The sequence below is a fragment of the Wyeomyia smithii genome, chromosome 1 (assembly GCF_029784165.1).
Source record: "Wyeomyia smithii strain HCP4-BCI-WySm-NY-G18 chromosome 1, ASM2978416v1, whole genome shotgun sequence".
NCBI lineage: Eukaryota > Metazoa > Arthropoda > Insecta > Diptera > Culicidae > Wyeomyia > Wyeomyia smithii.
The window spans coordinates 130,475,333-130,489,272 of record NC_073694.1 but is presented as its reverse complement, the minus strand read 5'-3'; the positions used below and the strand labels follow the sequence as shown (position 1 = coordinate 130,489,272).

Below are 13,940 nucleotides of genomic sequence, written 5' to 3'. Positions count from 1 at the left end.
AGACCGTAAGAGCTACAGACAATATTAGATATTTTTTTTAAAGCCAATATTGATATTTTTACGTTTAAAAACTAAAACTTCGTTTATCTCGAAACACCCCCAATTTTTTTTTTTAGATCTGATGTCACCGATGTGTTCAGCGGAAAGTTTTACATAAGAATCACCTATCTACAAAACGCAATATGCGCCGTTGCGGGGATATTCAACTTTAAAGATAACGTGTTCGGTAAATTCCAACAGTTCAATTGAAATAGGTACTCGATCAGAGCTTGACAATGCCTTCATTAAAATGGTAGCGTCAGTTTGAGGTGTCGCCGAATGCATTCCTCGCATCCCTGGAACAGATTTAACTGAATCGAACCTGGCAGCACTGACAACTGGCAGATTTTATCGCTCGTTTTATTACAAATTTGAAATTTTTCTTTGAGTAGCCGAACCATTTCCTCTCCAGCACTTTCTAGATCTTCATTTTGCTGACAAAAAACAGCCTCAAAAGATTTTTTTAAAGCTTTTGATGCCCTGAGCATTTTTTCTCCACTGTATCTATTCGATCGTTTGATCTTCGACTCACTAACAGGTGATTGCCCAAGAGATTGCAAAACCGTGTTAAGGCAAACCAGCTGTGTCTTTACTATTGTAGTATAATACTACTTGTATTAAAATAGGTTCAAAACAATTTCCAATAAAACAAACCAATAATGACATCGCTGAAGTTAGCTAATCATTTCATTTCCAACATTTTCATCACAGACTAACAGACATAACACTTCGAACGGATTTTCAATAAAATCATCGTTCGAATAATACCAGTACTTTACGTTAGTAGCACTAGCACCATCTACTGCCGTGCTCACACGGCGTGTTGTTTTCCGACACAAAGGCTAGCGTACGTGCATGTGTCAAATTGCGAACCACAAAAAATGTATGAGATTGCATGACAGCGCCCCAGACGGGGTTATCGCGCGGTGATATTAGCTCGATTGGAAATTTGAAATGATCGTTCTTTTGTGGCGATGGAGCTAGGTTCCAGTGTTACGTATGTTAGTCTGTGTTTTCATGTTGTAAAAAATATAGTGTGAAAAATCCTTTTACTCAGCTCATGCGGAGTTTCCAATTCTTCAGCTAAATGATCCAACTCACCAGTATCTACAACAAGGAAATAATGAATGTCACTATAATGCTTGTAACATTACTTGTGCTGAGGTATACTATTTACAGTCATGGAGAAAATAATAAATACACTTACAGTTTTGGTTAATTTGCCATATTTTGGGCACTGATTTTAGTTGATATATGATGTTTTGTTACATCATTACGATCAGCAGACACTCTCTTTCAGAGAGGAACGGAGAAATAACTGGAATTTTTCTGTGTCGGTGATTCCGAAAATTTTTTGCGTGAGTTAGTGCTTTTTAAGGTGGCGAAAAAAATAAATACACTATTGAAATATATATACAAAACATTCCAAATAAGCTATATTTATCTACAAATCGTTAGCAAAGTGACCTTTTATGTTACAAAACTCGCTTTCAATATGTTGTGACTTGTCCTTTGTTTTGTAAAACCATATTCAATCTTCGTGGTATGATTACCACCAGTTTTTCCCGAGTAGAAGCTGGGCTAGCATTTCACGCTGCCTGTACGACGCTCCATAAGTCTGTTTCATTCTTTAGATGATGCTTTGCAACCCAGACTTTCACAATTTTCCATAGAATTCCTAAAGGAATTTAAATTAAGAGACTGCGCTGGCCAAACTAATAATTCAATATTTTCGTTTGAAAATCATCTTCGTGTTTTCAATACTGTATGTTTAGGATCGTTTTACTGCCTAAAGATCAAGCAAAGTGGCATATTTCTTCGGCATACGGAAGCAAAATCGACCACCTAGGTACACAGGAAACTTATCTCTACTTCAAAAGCGACACATTTTGGCAAGAACTGAATTTTCTAAAAAGTTCTTAGACTAGGGGGCAACTAAATGGCACATCGTGTCTTGGTAGGATGAGTCGAAATTCAACCTTTTTGGTCAAAACGGTCAGCAACTGGTGGGAAGACCGGTAAATATTGCCTTCAACGCACAAATAACCAAGAAAATAGTCAAATTTGGAAGTGACCACAAAATGGTGTGGTGCTGTTTTTTGATGCTGGTGTGGAACCCATTCATTTTATAACATAGACTATGAATACTAATGACTATGTAGATATTTTACGTAGCGTGATGCTTCCGTATGCCAAAGAAAACATGCCTCTCCGTAGGGAGGTAACGATCCTAAACATACAGCATTGAAAACTTGAAGATGGTTTTCAGAGGAAAATATAAAATTGTTGGATTAGCCAGCATAGTCTCCTAACTTTATCCGTATCAAAAACCTATGGAAGATTGTTAAGTTCTACGTTGCAAAGCATCATCTAAAGAATGAAACAGACTTATGGAACGACGTACAGGCAGCGTGGAATACTAGCCCAGCTTCTACTCGTGAAAAACTGGTGGTAATCATACCACGAAGATTGAATATGGGTTTACAAAACAAAGTACAAGCCACAAAACATTGAAAGTGAGTTTTGTAACGTAAAAGGTCACTTTACTAACGATATGTAGATAAATATAGCTTATTTGGAATGTTTTATATATATATTTCAATAGTGTATTTTTTTTTTCGCCACCTTAAAAAGCACTAACTCACGCAAAAAATTTTCGGAATCACCGACACAGAAAAATTCCAGTTATTTCTCCGTTCCTCTCTGAAAGAGAGTGTCTGCTGATGTAACATAACATCATATAACAACTAAAATCAGTGCCCAAAATATGGAAAATTAACCAAAACTGTAGGTGTATTTATTATTTCCTCCATGACTGTATACCGAATACTACAACTGTTTCCTGATCCATCATTCTATCTTGCGAATTAATCCTTACAACCTTCGCTCTCAGTGCTGCATCACATTGGATGCATGTCTTTCGACCTTCTACTATTTTCTGAATGTGCTCATAAAACCTGTCATAAACGCGTGACGAAATGATTTTTAAATTTTTCTTACGAGCACCGCCATGGCAATTCAGCGGATTGCAGCATTGTTTCTGGCTAGCTGCGAAATATTGGCCAAACTGTTTATCATGGCTTCTACATATAGTTTGCAAACGTTGAACACCAGACCGAAGTTTGAACAAAATCCATTCTCGCGATGTTAAATGCGATCGATTGTGATTTTCAGCTGTACACTTACTTTTTAAACTCAAAACTATTGAACATACTATTTTTTCACTGTCGTGAAGACTTAAATCAACCTGCGTATGTTTTGACAGAAACCACGTTATGAAAACAAAGGAATAAACCATCAAAAAGACCATTAGAAACCCACACTTGAGATGTGCAATAGTGCATTTGTTTCGAGTGCGTTTCAACATTTGGTCACATTTGTTGTGTGAATTTAACGAACTCGTTATCTTTAAAGCGCATATTGCATTTTGTAGATAGGTGATTCTTATGTAAAATTTTCCGCTGAACACATTGGTGATATCAGATTGAAAAAAAAATTGGGGGTGTTTTGAGATAAACGAAGTTTTAGTTTTTAAACGTAAAAATATCAATATCGGCAACACTGTTTGCAAAATCTGATGATGCCATTCGATTGTAAATTGAATAACCTTTAAGTGTCTAATATTGTCTGTAGCTCTTACGGTCTTTGAGATATGATGTTTTTCCAAAACATGTGTTTTTCCAAAACATGGAAAATGATTTTTTGTTAAAAAATACAAAAATGGAGGGCCCCGCAATTGAAGGGGGTCGTCCGATTGACTTGAAACTCTGGATTTATCAGTTTCGATCTAAAACAAGTCATTTTGTTCATTATGAAGCGAATCGGAGAGGGGCGTTGCATTTGCCTGATCACTTGACATGGAATGATCCATATGTAAATCTCGGTCTCGAGCCAGAGAGAGACCAGTTATACCCCCAACTCATACTTAATTTATCATTTATAGAACTTGGTTTCGTAATATGCACATGCACACATCGCATACCCAACAAATCGATTGCGCTTCACAGCAGCCATTAAACAATTTTCTATTCCGAGCACTGCAATGGACGTATTACTTACGTCTTTACGTTTACAACAACACAAATTAGAAAGAGAAGAAATTTAATTTGGCCATTTTCAAATTGGCTTACAGTTCGACATGACTGAAGTGGTGAATCAATTGCACAAGTAGCAATTCTACTAATGATGCATGCTTCGAGGCCAATTAGGAGGTATATTAAAGACGATATAAAACCGCTGAGCGCACTTTAAATAATATTTAGTCTCTCTCTAAGTTAGTTTTCTTGTTTGGCGAAAATGTCATATATCAACAACACACTGCTACTTAGTTTCGTCCTGTTGGCTTCAAACCAAGTGATAAATTGTCATGTGGTGAGAAATGTATTCAATACGTTTTTGAAACCGACAACTGCAATGGTCTTTTGCCTCACCCGTAGCTTCCTCGTCAATCAAGTTCCGCTGTGATGACTGCGGATAGTAACGAAGACCGGGCGTCTATCCCGGGTTTAAGCGAAATTCAAACTGCCATCGAAATAGCGCAGTTTTTAATATCAGTCGGGCAGCAGGTTGTACCGGTGATTCTGGAGAATCTAACTCCTCCCAGTGCGATAAGCAGGCTGAGTGAAACTCAGCTGTTAGAAGCCATAAGGAACAATGTTGGAGGATCCTACGTGGAATCTAAAACATAAAATACAGTGTGTGAACGTGGCTGGCAACATTTCTGTTTTGGAAACATTTACTTCGATATTTGGAGATCCGGTGAAATAAAGAACGAAATCCAGTAGTTTAGCTGCAAAATCTAGTTTAAATAAACAATCACAACAAGTATTGAATGTCAAACATTCCGTATGATAGGATTTATATTTAGTAATATATAACTTAGTCTGTGACATACCTATTGTTGATAAACAAAGCTTTAGGCTAATACACATTGTTTCGGTTTTAGAATATTTCCCTCAAATCATTTAAAACATATGCTTTTTTTTTCAATTACTCGCAGTTCTAAGCGAACTAAAATTTAGAGTAAGTTGAAAAGCGTGAACTTTGCTAGCATAATCGGTTGTGAAAACCACATCCCTGTCACGAACGTCATCCCCATACATTTCGCTTGAAGCCGTTTTTCTCTGGCTCTCTGGCTCGATTATACGTCAAAAGGCTGTCAGTGCTTGCGAAACAGCCGATTTAGCACCGTCCATGCCAGATCAACTGTTGCTGCAAGTGGTGTAAAGAACTGCAGAAAGCGAAAAACGATCAGTGCGTCTTGAACTGTCCTACAGATCAGACGTTTTTTCGGTTGCTTGTGGACTGGTCTTTGACTGCCTATAGCTTCAAAGTTTGTGTTTTGTCAGTGTGTCTTTTAAAGACTACCTGAAAGTTATTTCCCATCAGTCTTTCTCAAGACTACCTACTTTTGAATTTAACATTTGTTTTAACTTTTTTCGTATCACCTGAAATGGCTGGACGGAAAAAGAAACCTCGCATCGCTGCGGGGAGGAAAAGAGAGGCATCTCTTTCTGACACTTCGAGTGATCCTTTTGATATTTTGCCTGAGCAAGAAGCTGGTGAAATGGAAGTTATTAATAATGAAACTATACAAAATATAAAATCTTTAAAAAAGGAGAAAGTTCCACCTATTGTGGTAACTATTTCTTCTGAATTTAATATATTCAAAAAGGAACTTTCAACGTTTGTTTCTGACGTTAAAGTTACCTATCAAATTGGCCGTAGAGGTGAATGCCGCTTATTAGCCGACTCAGTAAAGGGTCGTGATCGTCTTGTTCAGTATTTAACTGACAAGATGTACAAATTTTTTACATATGACACCAAGAACGCCAAGCCGTTCAAGGTTGTCTTGAAAGGTCTCACCAACGATCAAACCGTTGATGAGATCAAACTTACTTTAACAGAATTACTTGGCATAGCCCCTACCCAAGTAATTCTAATGAAACAAAAATCACGAGGCGAAAACAGTCAGAGAACTGGAATTTCCCTTGTTAATTATTTAATTCATTTTAACCGCAATGAGGTTAACAACTTAAATTTTTTTGAAAAAGCACATGCTTTGTATAATGTGCGTGTAAAGTGGGAAATTTATAGGAAGTATGGCGGAGGTGAAAAGCATATCACCCAATGCCGTACTTGCCAACGTTATGGCCATGGTTCCAAATTCTGTAACATGGACCAAAAATGTCTTAATTGTGGAGACTCTTCTCACAAAAAGGACACATGTCCTGTGAAAGAGAGTAAAAATTTTCGCTGTGCGAATTGTAACGGCAACCATATGTCAAATTTTTATCAATGCCCAGTCCGTTTAGCAATTGTTAAGGCAAGGCAAGGTAAACAAAATTCAATTTCTCAATTAAAACCAACTTCAAAACAAAATTCTCCAAGCGTACCAGTGACGCATAGTTTACCTACTCCTTTGCATACCCGTTTAACTTATGCACAGGTTACAGGTAGTTCGAACATTATACCGCCTAGTGTTGGTAGTTCGAAAATAACCGTTAATATGGGTAAGCAAAACACGCTAGAAAATAATTGTACACCTATCACTCCAGCTAATATTGCTACCGAAAATATTTTTTCTAATGTCAACTGCCTGGGGCCTATTACGGCAGGTAAACTTTCTTTTTTGCAACAGGCAATGTTCGATCTTATGAACGCCATGTTGCAGGCAAAATCAATGTTTGAAGCCATTCAAATAGGCACAAATTTTACTATTAAATTTGTTTCTAATTTAAAATTTAGCAATGATTTTAAATAAAACAATTAAAATATTAAATTGGAATGCTCGCTCATTGAAGGCCAATGAGAATGAGCTTTTTAATTTTTTAACAGTAAATAATGTGCATATTGCAATTATTACTGAAACATTTTTGAAACCTAACATAAAATTAAAATATGATCCCAATTACGTGGTTCATAGATATGATAGGATTCAGGGTTCCGGCGGTGGAGTTGCAATTATTATTCATCGCCGAATCAAACATCGTGCTCTTCCCCATCTTGAGACGAAAGTTATTGAAACTTTGGGAATTGAAGTTCAAACTGAACTTGGGATTTTATTTATTGCCGCAGCATATTTACCATTTCAATGCACACGCGAGCTCAAAAATTATTTTAAAGGTGATTTACAAAAACTCACCAGAAATCGTTCGAAATTTTTCATAATCGGCGATTTTAACGCTAAACATCGTTCATGGAATAATTCTCAAAGTAATTCCAATGGCAAAATTTTATTCAATGATTGTTCTTCAGGATACTATTCTATTTTGTCTCCGAATAGTCCCACATGCTCTTCTTCTGTAAGAAACCCTTCAACAATTGATTTGGTGCTAACAGATCAAAGTCATGTATGTAGTGATTTGATCACACATGCTGACTTTGATTCTGACCATCTTCCAATAACTTTTTCTTTATCACATAAATCAGTTTTAAACCCTATGAGCTCTGTTTTTAATTATAACAAGGCTAATTGGGAAAGATACAAAACTCATATTGAGAGAAATTTCAATAATGAGCTTGATTTGCAAAACGAAGTGAATATTGATTCCGCTTTGGAAGCATTAAAATGTGCAATTGTTGATGCCAGGAATTATTCTGTTCCAAAGGCTCAAGTGAAATTTGATTCATCAATAATTGACGAAAATCTTCAACTTCTAATTCGTTTGAAAAATGTCCGCAGACGTCAATATCAACGTTCTCGTGACCCTGTTTTTAAAACTATTTATAAAGATTTACAGAAAGAGATTAAGCATAGATTTACTCTTCTGAGAAATCAAAATTTTAAGACTAAAGTTGAAAAATTGAAACCATATTCAAAACCATTTTGGAAGCTGTCGAAGATTCTTAAGAAACCTTCAAAGCCTATTCCAGTTTTAAAAGATGGTGAACGTTTTCTTGTATCCAATGAACAAAAGGCTCAAAGACTTGCTCAGCAGTTTGAGAGTGTTCATAACTCAAATTTGAATTTTGTGAGTCCAATTGAAAATGAAGTCACACGTCAATTTGATTTAATTTCTTCCCAGAATTTTTTACCTGCAGAAATAATTGAAACTAACTTGAATGAGATTAAATCAATAATATATATATCTTTTATATACTAATCAAACATCTCCCTGAGAGCACAATGGAATTTTTAGTGAAAATTTTAAATTGCTGCTTCAAAATTGCATATTTTCCCAAATTATGGAAAAATGCAAAAATTACTCCCATTTTAAAACCGGATAAGAACCCAGCTGAAGTTTCAAGTTATCGACCAATCAGTTTGCTTTCTTCAATAAGTAAACTGTTTGAGAGAATTATTCTTAACAGAATGATGTCACACATCAACGAAAATTCAATTTTTGCAAATGAACAGTTTGGATTTCGCCATGGGCATTCCACAACTCATCAATTGCTCAGAGTTACTAATATGATACGAGCTAACAAATCTGAAGGTTATTCCACTGGAGCTGCTCTTTTAGACATAGAAAAAGCATTCGACAGTGTTTGGCATAAAGGTTTGATTGCGAAATTGCAAACTTTTAATTTCCCAATTTTCCTAATCAAAATTTTAAAAAATTATCTTACTGATCGAACTCTGCAGGTTGTCTATCAGAATTCAAAATCTGATAGATTTCCTGTCAGAGCAGGTGTACCTCAAGGTTCAGTCTTGGGTCCAGTCCTGTACAACATATTCACTTCAGATCTTCCTGATTTGCCTCCAGGATGCGCAAAGTCATTGTTCTACGATGACACAAGCATTTCCGTAAAAGGAAAAAGTCTTCGTGTCATATGCAGTCGATTGCAGAAAAGTTTAGATATTTTTTCTTCCTACTTGCAAAAGTGGAAAATCTCTCCCAATGCTTCTAAAACTCAAATGATAATTTTTCCGCATAAGCCTAGGGCTTCTTTCCTCAAGCCAAACAATAATCACGTTGTCAAGATGAATGGGGTTATTTTAAGTTGGTCCGACAAGGTTAAGTACTTGGGACTAATTTATGATAAAAAACTTATTTTCAAAGAGCACATTGAGAGTATACAAGCCAAGTGCATCAAATATACGAGATGTTTATATCCTCTCATTAACAGGAATTCTAAACTTTGTTTAAAGAACAAACTTTTGATTTACAAACAAATTTTTAGACCAGCAATGCTTTATGCTGTACCGATCTGGTCAAGTTGCTGTTCAACAAGGAAGAAAACGCTCCAAAGGATCCAGAATAAAATTCTGAAAATGATTTTGAAGCGTCTTCCTTGGTTTGGTTCACTCGAATTACATAGACTTACTGGTGTTGAACCATTAGAAGCTATGTCAAATAAAATTATTAACAATTTTCGACAAAAATCGTTGCAATCCTCAATTGCTACGATAAGCTCTCTTTATAGCCAATAAGTTATCAATTAAGTTAGTTGTAAGTTTACTTCCCCTTTCCTGACAAGTAGGTTTAAATCCCTACGAATTATAAGTCCTTATTGCGAAAGCAAACAAATCCTAACAATTAAAATTACAAATTTCTAACAGTGTTGAGAAGTCACCATTTGTGATTGGACACACATACTCATTATTTACTAATATTTATCATAAATACTTAAGCTACTAACAAATCCCCCCTTAAAAAAAAAAAAAAAAAGCGAAAAACGATTGTTTTGTTTTGAACGTTTCATGGTTTTTGTGCAGGACATAAATGGTCACATTCAAACATGTTTCAACATGTTCCGGATAGCCCGACATTCAATATAGTTAGGAGCACGCAAAAAATCTGTACAGTAACACGTGCGGCACAATGAACGGAGCTTATGACCATATTTCCAACAGTAGCGCCATCATCATCGGCTTCAGGAAACTATTGCCATGACATCGGTCTTCAAAACTGGACTTTTTAAGTATGGGTTCATTCTCAGGCTCCCCACCACTTCCTTTACGCTTAAATCTTTAACACCTTTGCGTGACTTCCTCTCAACAAAAACATAAGTCCCTCTTATTAATAAAACTTTATGAACCATAAAAAACACGGTATTTTTACTGTAAGCTTGTAAACGATTGTTGTCATTACCATGTTTTAACAACGTTTTTTGTTGTTGAATCTACCACGACAATAATTTTACCATGAAAAACATTGTCAGTGACTTCTAAATATATGGGAAAAATGCCTGAAAAAATGCTGTTAAGATACATAACGACCCCCCATTTTCATTGTAAAAATGGCAAAAACGATGTTTTTTATTGTTCTGGACAATGATATTTAATGTGAAATTGGTGTATCTACAAGGAAAAACATAGTTAAATTATGGTATAACTATGTACAGTTACAGCAATTTTTTAGGTTTTTTTAATGTTTTATTAATGTTATTTTTTTCGGGTAGTTAAGGTTCCAAATTAAATTGATTGACCAATAAATGAAATATTATAGAGAAAAATTGCTTTGTCCGCCATTACTGATTTATTTTTCGCGTACCCCCTCAAGGCTTTCGAGTACCCCCAGCGGTACGCGTACCCCAGGTTGAGAATCGCTGACCTGAGATATGGAAACTGACATGAACCGAACAAAAAGTATCCAAAGATTTTAGAAATCGTCGATTCCAACGAAAAAAAGACTGAAAGCGACATCTGAACGTGAACGTTACAAATATGATATCCGTAGAATTTTAAAGCAAGCTATTTAAGTTCAGTCAAGCAGTCACCAGGGATACCAAATGTGCAGATTTGTCTGCAAAACGCAGATTTTTGGAGTCCGTGTGCAGATATTTATTGATTTGCAAATATTTGCAGTTTTCTCGCGGTTTCTGCAGATTTTTGTCAGAGTCTCCTTATATTTGCGCAGATTTTCTGAAAATGTGTGCAGATTTTTACAGACTTTTGCCTACGCGAGCGAATTTTTTTCGGAAAACGGATAGATTTTTTTTCAGATTTCGAGCACATTTTTCCGGTTTTTCGAGCAGTTGCAGACATTTTTCAAAAACATCTGGCATCTCTGGCAGTCACATCGCGCCTGGCGGAAGATATCGTTCGCTTCAAAAAAGTGTAAATAAAAGAACTAAAGTTTTTAGTAGTATTGGTGGATGAATCTGTCAGAATTTGATTAAGTATGTGACATTCAAGCATTTATTTATCTGCATCACTTTTAAGCCGATTGTTATTTATACATTGTTTGTGTTCATTATATTTCTGCACACTTATTTCTGTACATATACTGATAGATAGCAACTACGTATATCTGATAGATATAAACATACAATGACACCAGCTATAAACGAGCGGATGGCCCCACAGAACATCGAAAGTTTCATTAATGACTGTCTTCGCGAGGATTTGAAAGTTTACGAGCAACAGCTGAATCGACTAAACAGTGAAATTATGGAATATGTTCAGCTAAAAAATATGATTGAAAATCTGCCAAATGAGGAAGACACACTGAAAACCCAGGTAAACATCGGCGGAAACTTTTTCATGAAAGCAAAGGCAACCTGTCTCGATCGAATTCTGGTTGACGTTGGCTTGAGGTGTTATGTGGAATTTAGTCTGGAAGAAGCATTAAAATTTGTTGATATGAAAGTGAACATTTTGTCAAAGCATGCAGATGCGATTCGAGATAAAAGTGTTGAAATCAAAGCAAATATTAAGTTAGCTCTGTTAGTAATTGGCGATACAAATAAACTTCATTAAAACTGCAAAGCGGCTTTTTATGAGTGATAAACCATATATGTTGTTCAAAGAAACTAAAACGTAGGTATCTTGATCAGTAGCAGAGATGCCAGATGTTTTTGAAAAATGTCTGCAACTGCTCAAAAACCGGAAAAATCTGCTTGAAATCTGGAAAAATACTATCCGCGTTTCGAAAAATATTCTCGCACGCAGGCAAAGGTCTGTGAAAATCTGCACACTTTTTGAGAAAATCTGCATAAATACACTGAAGTCGCTTTTTACGCGGGGGATACATGCCGCGTAAAAAAAAACCGCGTAAATTCCGGAATCCGCGTAAATTCCGGAATCCACGTGAAAAAAACCGCGTAAATTCCGGAATCCGCGTTAAAAAAAAACAGCGGTAATTCTGCATTCCGAGTGAAGGGAAACCGAAATCCGCGCAAAAAAAAATACCGCGTAAATTTCGGAATCCGCGTAAAAAAACGCGTAAACTCCGGAGTCCGCGTAAAAAACCGCGTAAATTCCGGAATCCGCGTAAAAACCCACGTAAAAAGCGACCTTAGTATATAATTGTAGCATTGTAGCAATTTTATTTTTCATTTAAAAATCGAAGGACAATGATATAAAAATTTTCTTAAAATCACGGTTTGCTCAAAATAATACACTCTTTTACCTGATATATAAAAATCAGAAATTCATGAGTAGCTGAAGTTATCACGAAATAAAACTGCTCGACATCGCTACATCGCAAGCTGAAGTGATTTAGTGTTGATTTCTCGATGATTACCACTTTCCAATGAAATGATATTGCGTTGAAAACTGGTTAATGGAAATCACCATCGTATTATAATGAATGTCTCTTGTATTATCACCACTGTTTAAATCAATTGAATTACAGCTGCAATTCCAATTGACAAACGTCAAAACCATGAGGCGAAACAAAAATAGTGACGATGGCGAACAGCGCAAGCAATATATTTAGCCAGAGATCAAAAATTGATTTGAGCGTAAGTTTTATTGAATCTTTTGAATTAAAATAACAATAAAACGACTCTTTTACAGATGCTGAAAGCGATTGCATCGATACAGTGACAGGGATCATCTGTAGGATTATCTTATTATTAAATTTAAAGTCTAAAATAAAATAAAAATGAAAAATCTAAAATAAAAAGAAGTCTCTTGAATTGATTGTGAATTTATATAATTATCCAATTGACCGACATTCCGTATCTCAAACATAAGCATATCAACAAAGATGAACATAACAACAGAAAATAAAGTGATTTGCTGTTGATTTCATCGTTCTTTGCATTAATATATTTCGAAAGATTTCCATTCAACTCTGAAATGTTAGGCAAGTAGTGCGAATTCAACAGCAAATCACTTTACTTCGACGTGATTTTTATTTACAGTGTACATAGTTTTACCACATACGTAACACTCAGGAAGAAATCTTTCAAAAAAGTTGGTACAAAATGAACTACTCGAACGGTACCACACTCTGAATAAAATCACTGTTTGAGTTGTCGTTGAAGGCAGTGTACCTGCGCAGCCCTGTATTTGTACCACATACATAAGACATACGTAACACTGGCGTTTTTTTCTGGTACATGTTGCCCCATAGTACATCGTACCTCCTCCTGTCCAACTGCTCGACAAATAATGAACAAAATGAATTTTCTTTTTCTCGGCTTTATCCAGCCCCAAAGAAAACCCCATAAGGAACTGTCAAAAAGTTATTTACAAAATCAATGCAGCATTTTTCGAGTAGAAACGAGACAAATGCAGGGCTGCGCAGGTACACTCCCTTAAAAAACAACTCAAATAGTGATTTTATTCAGGGTGTGGTACCATTCGAGTAGTTCATTTTGTACCAACTTTTTTGGAAGATTTCTTCCTGAGTGTTACGTATGTCTTATGTATGTGGTTTTACCATAATTTAACTATGTTTTTCATTGTAAATACATCATTTTTACATTAAATATCATTGTCCAGAACAATAATATACATTTTTTTTGCCTTTTTTACCATGAAAAAGGGAGGTTGTTATGTATCTTAACAGCATGTTTCGAGGCACTTTTCCTATACATACAGAAGTCACTGACAATGTTTTTCATGGTAAAATTTTTGCCGATGGTAGATACAACAACAAAAAACATTGTGAAAACATGGTAATAACAAGAAACGTTCGCAAGCTTATAGTAAAAATACCATGTTTTTTATGGTTACAATAAAAAATATTGTCCATTAACTGTTCTCAAAACAAAATACATCG

General features: G+C 35.6%; 2 protein-coding genes across 7 annotated transcripts in view; one reads left to right on the top strand and one right to left on the bottom strand.

Annotated features, from left to right (window-relative positions):
- LOC129718788 (uncharacterized) overlaps nucleotides 1-13,940 on the bottom strand; it is a 99,904-nt gene that overhangs the window by 60,949 nt on the left and 25,015 nt on the right. Inside the window, exons 1-3 of one of the 5 annotated variants that reach the window (XR_008727042.1) lie at nucleotides 4,934-5,121; nucleotides 4,779-4,837; nucleotides 4,470-4,716 (exon numbers count right to left, since the gene is read on the bottom strand). The exons of 3 other annotated variants lie outside the window; for them this stretch is intronic. The gene's annotated coding sequence lies outside the window, so the exon portion shown is untranslated. Of the gene's footprint in view, nucleotides 1-4,469; nucleotides 4,717-4,778; nucleotides 4,838-4,933; nucleotides 5,122-13,940 lie in introns of those variants that run through there. One more of the 5 variants, XR_008727044.1, reaches the window with a different exon arrangement.
- LOC129718790 (protein UXT) lies at nucleotides 10,999-11,695 on the top strand. Of its 2 annotated transcripts, none has more exons than XM_055669873.1 (2): nucleotides 10,999-11,106; nucleotides 11,245-11,695. In XM_055669873.1, exon 2 carries the CDS (start codon nucleotides 11,258-11,260, stop codon nucleotides 11,684-11,686), a length of 429 nt encoding a protein of 142 aa, XP_055525848.1. In that variant the 5' UTR covers nucleotides 10,999-11,106; nucleotides 11,245-11,257; the 3' UTR covers nucleotides 11,687-11,695. The 2 variants fall into 2 exon arrangements, with proteins under 2 accessions (XP_055525848.1, XP_055525847.1); XM_055669872.1 differs by having other exon boundaries at nucleotides 11,001-11,106; nucleotides 11,221-11,695.

Coding starts and splice junctions, on each gene's coding strand:
- LOC129718790 (XM_055669873.1), top strand. CDS start 11,258: ATGACACCAGCTATAAACGAGCGGATGGCCCCACAGAACATCGAAAGT.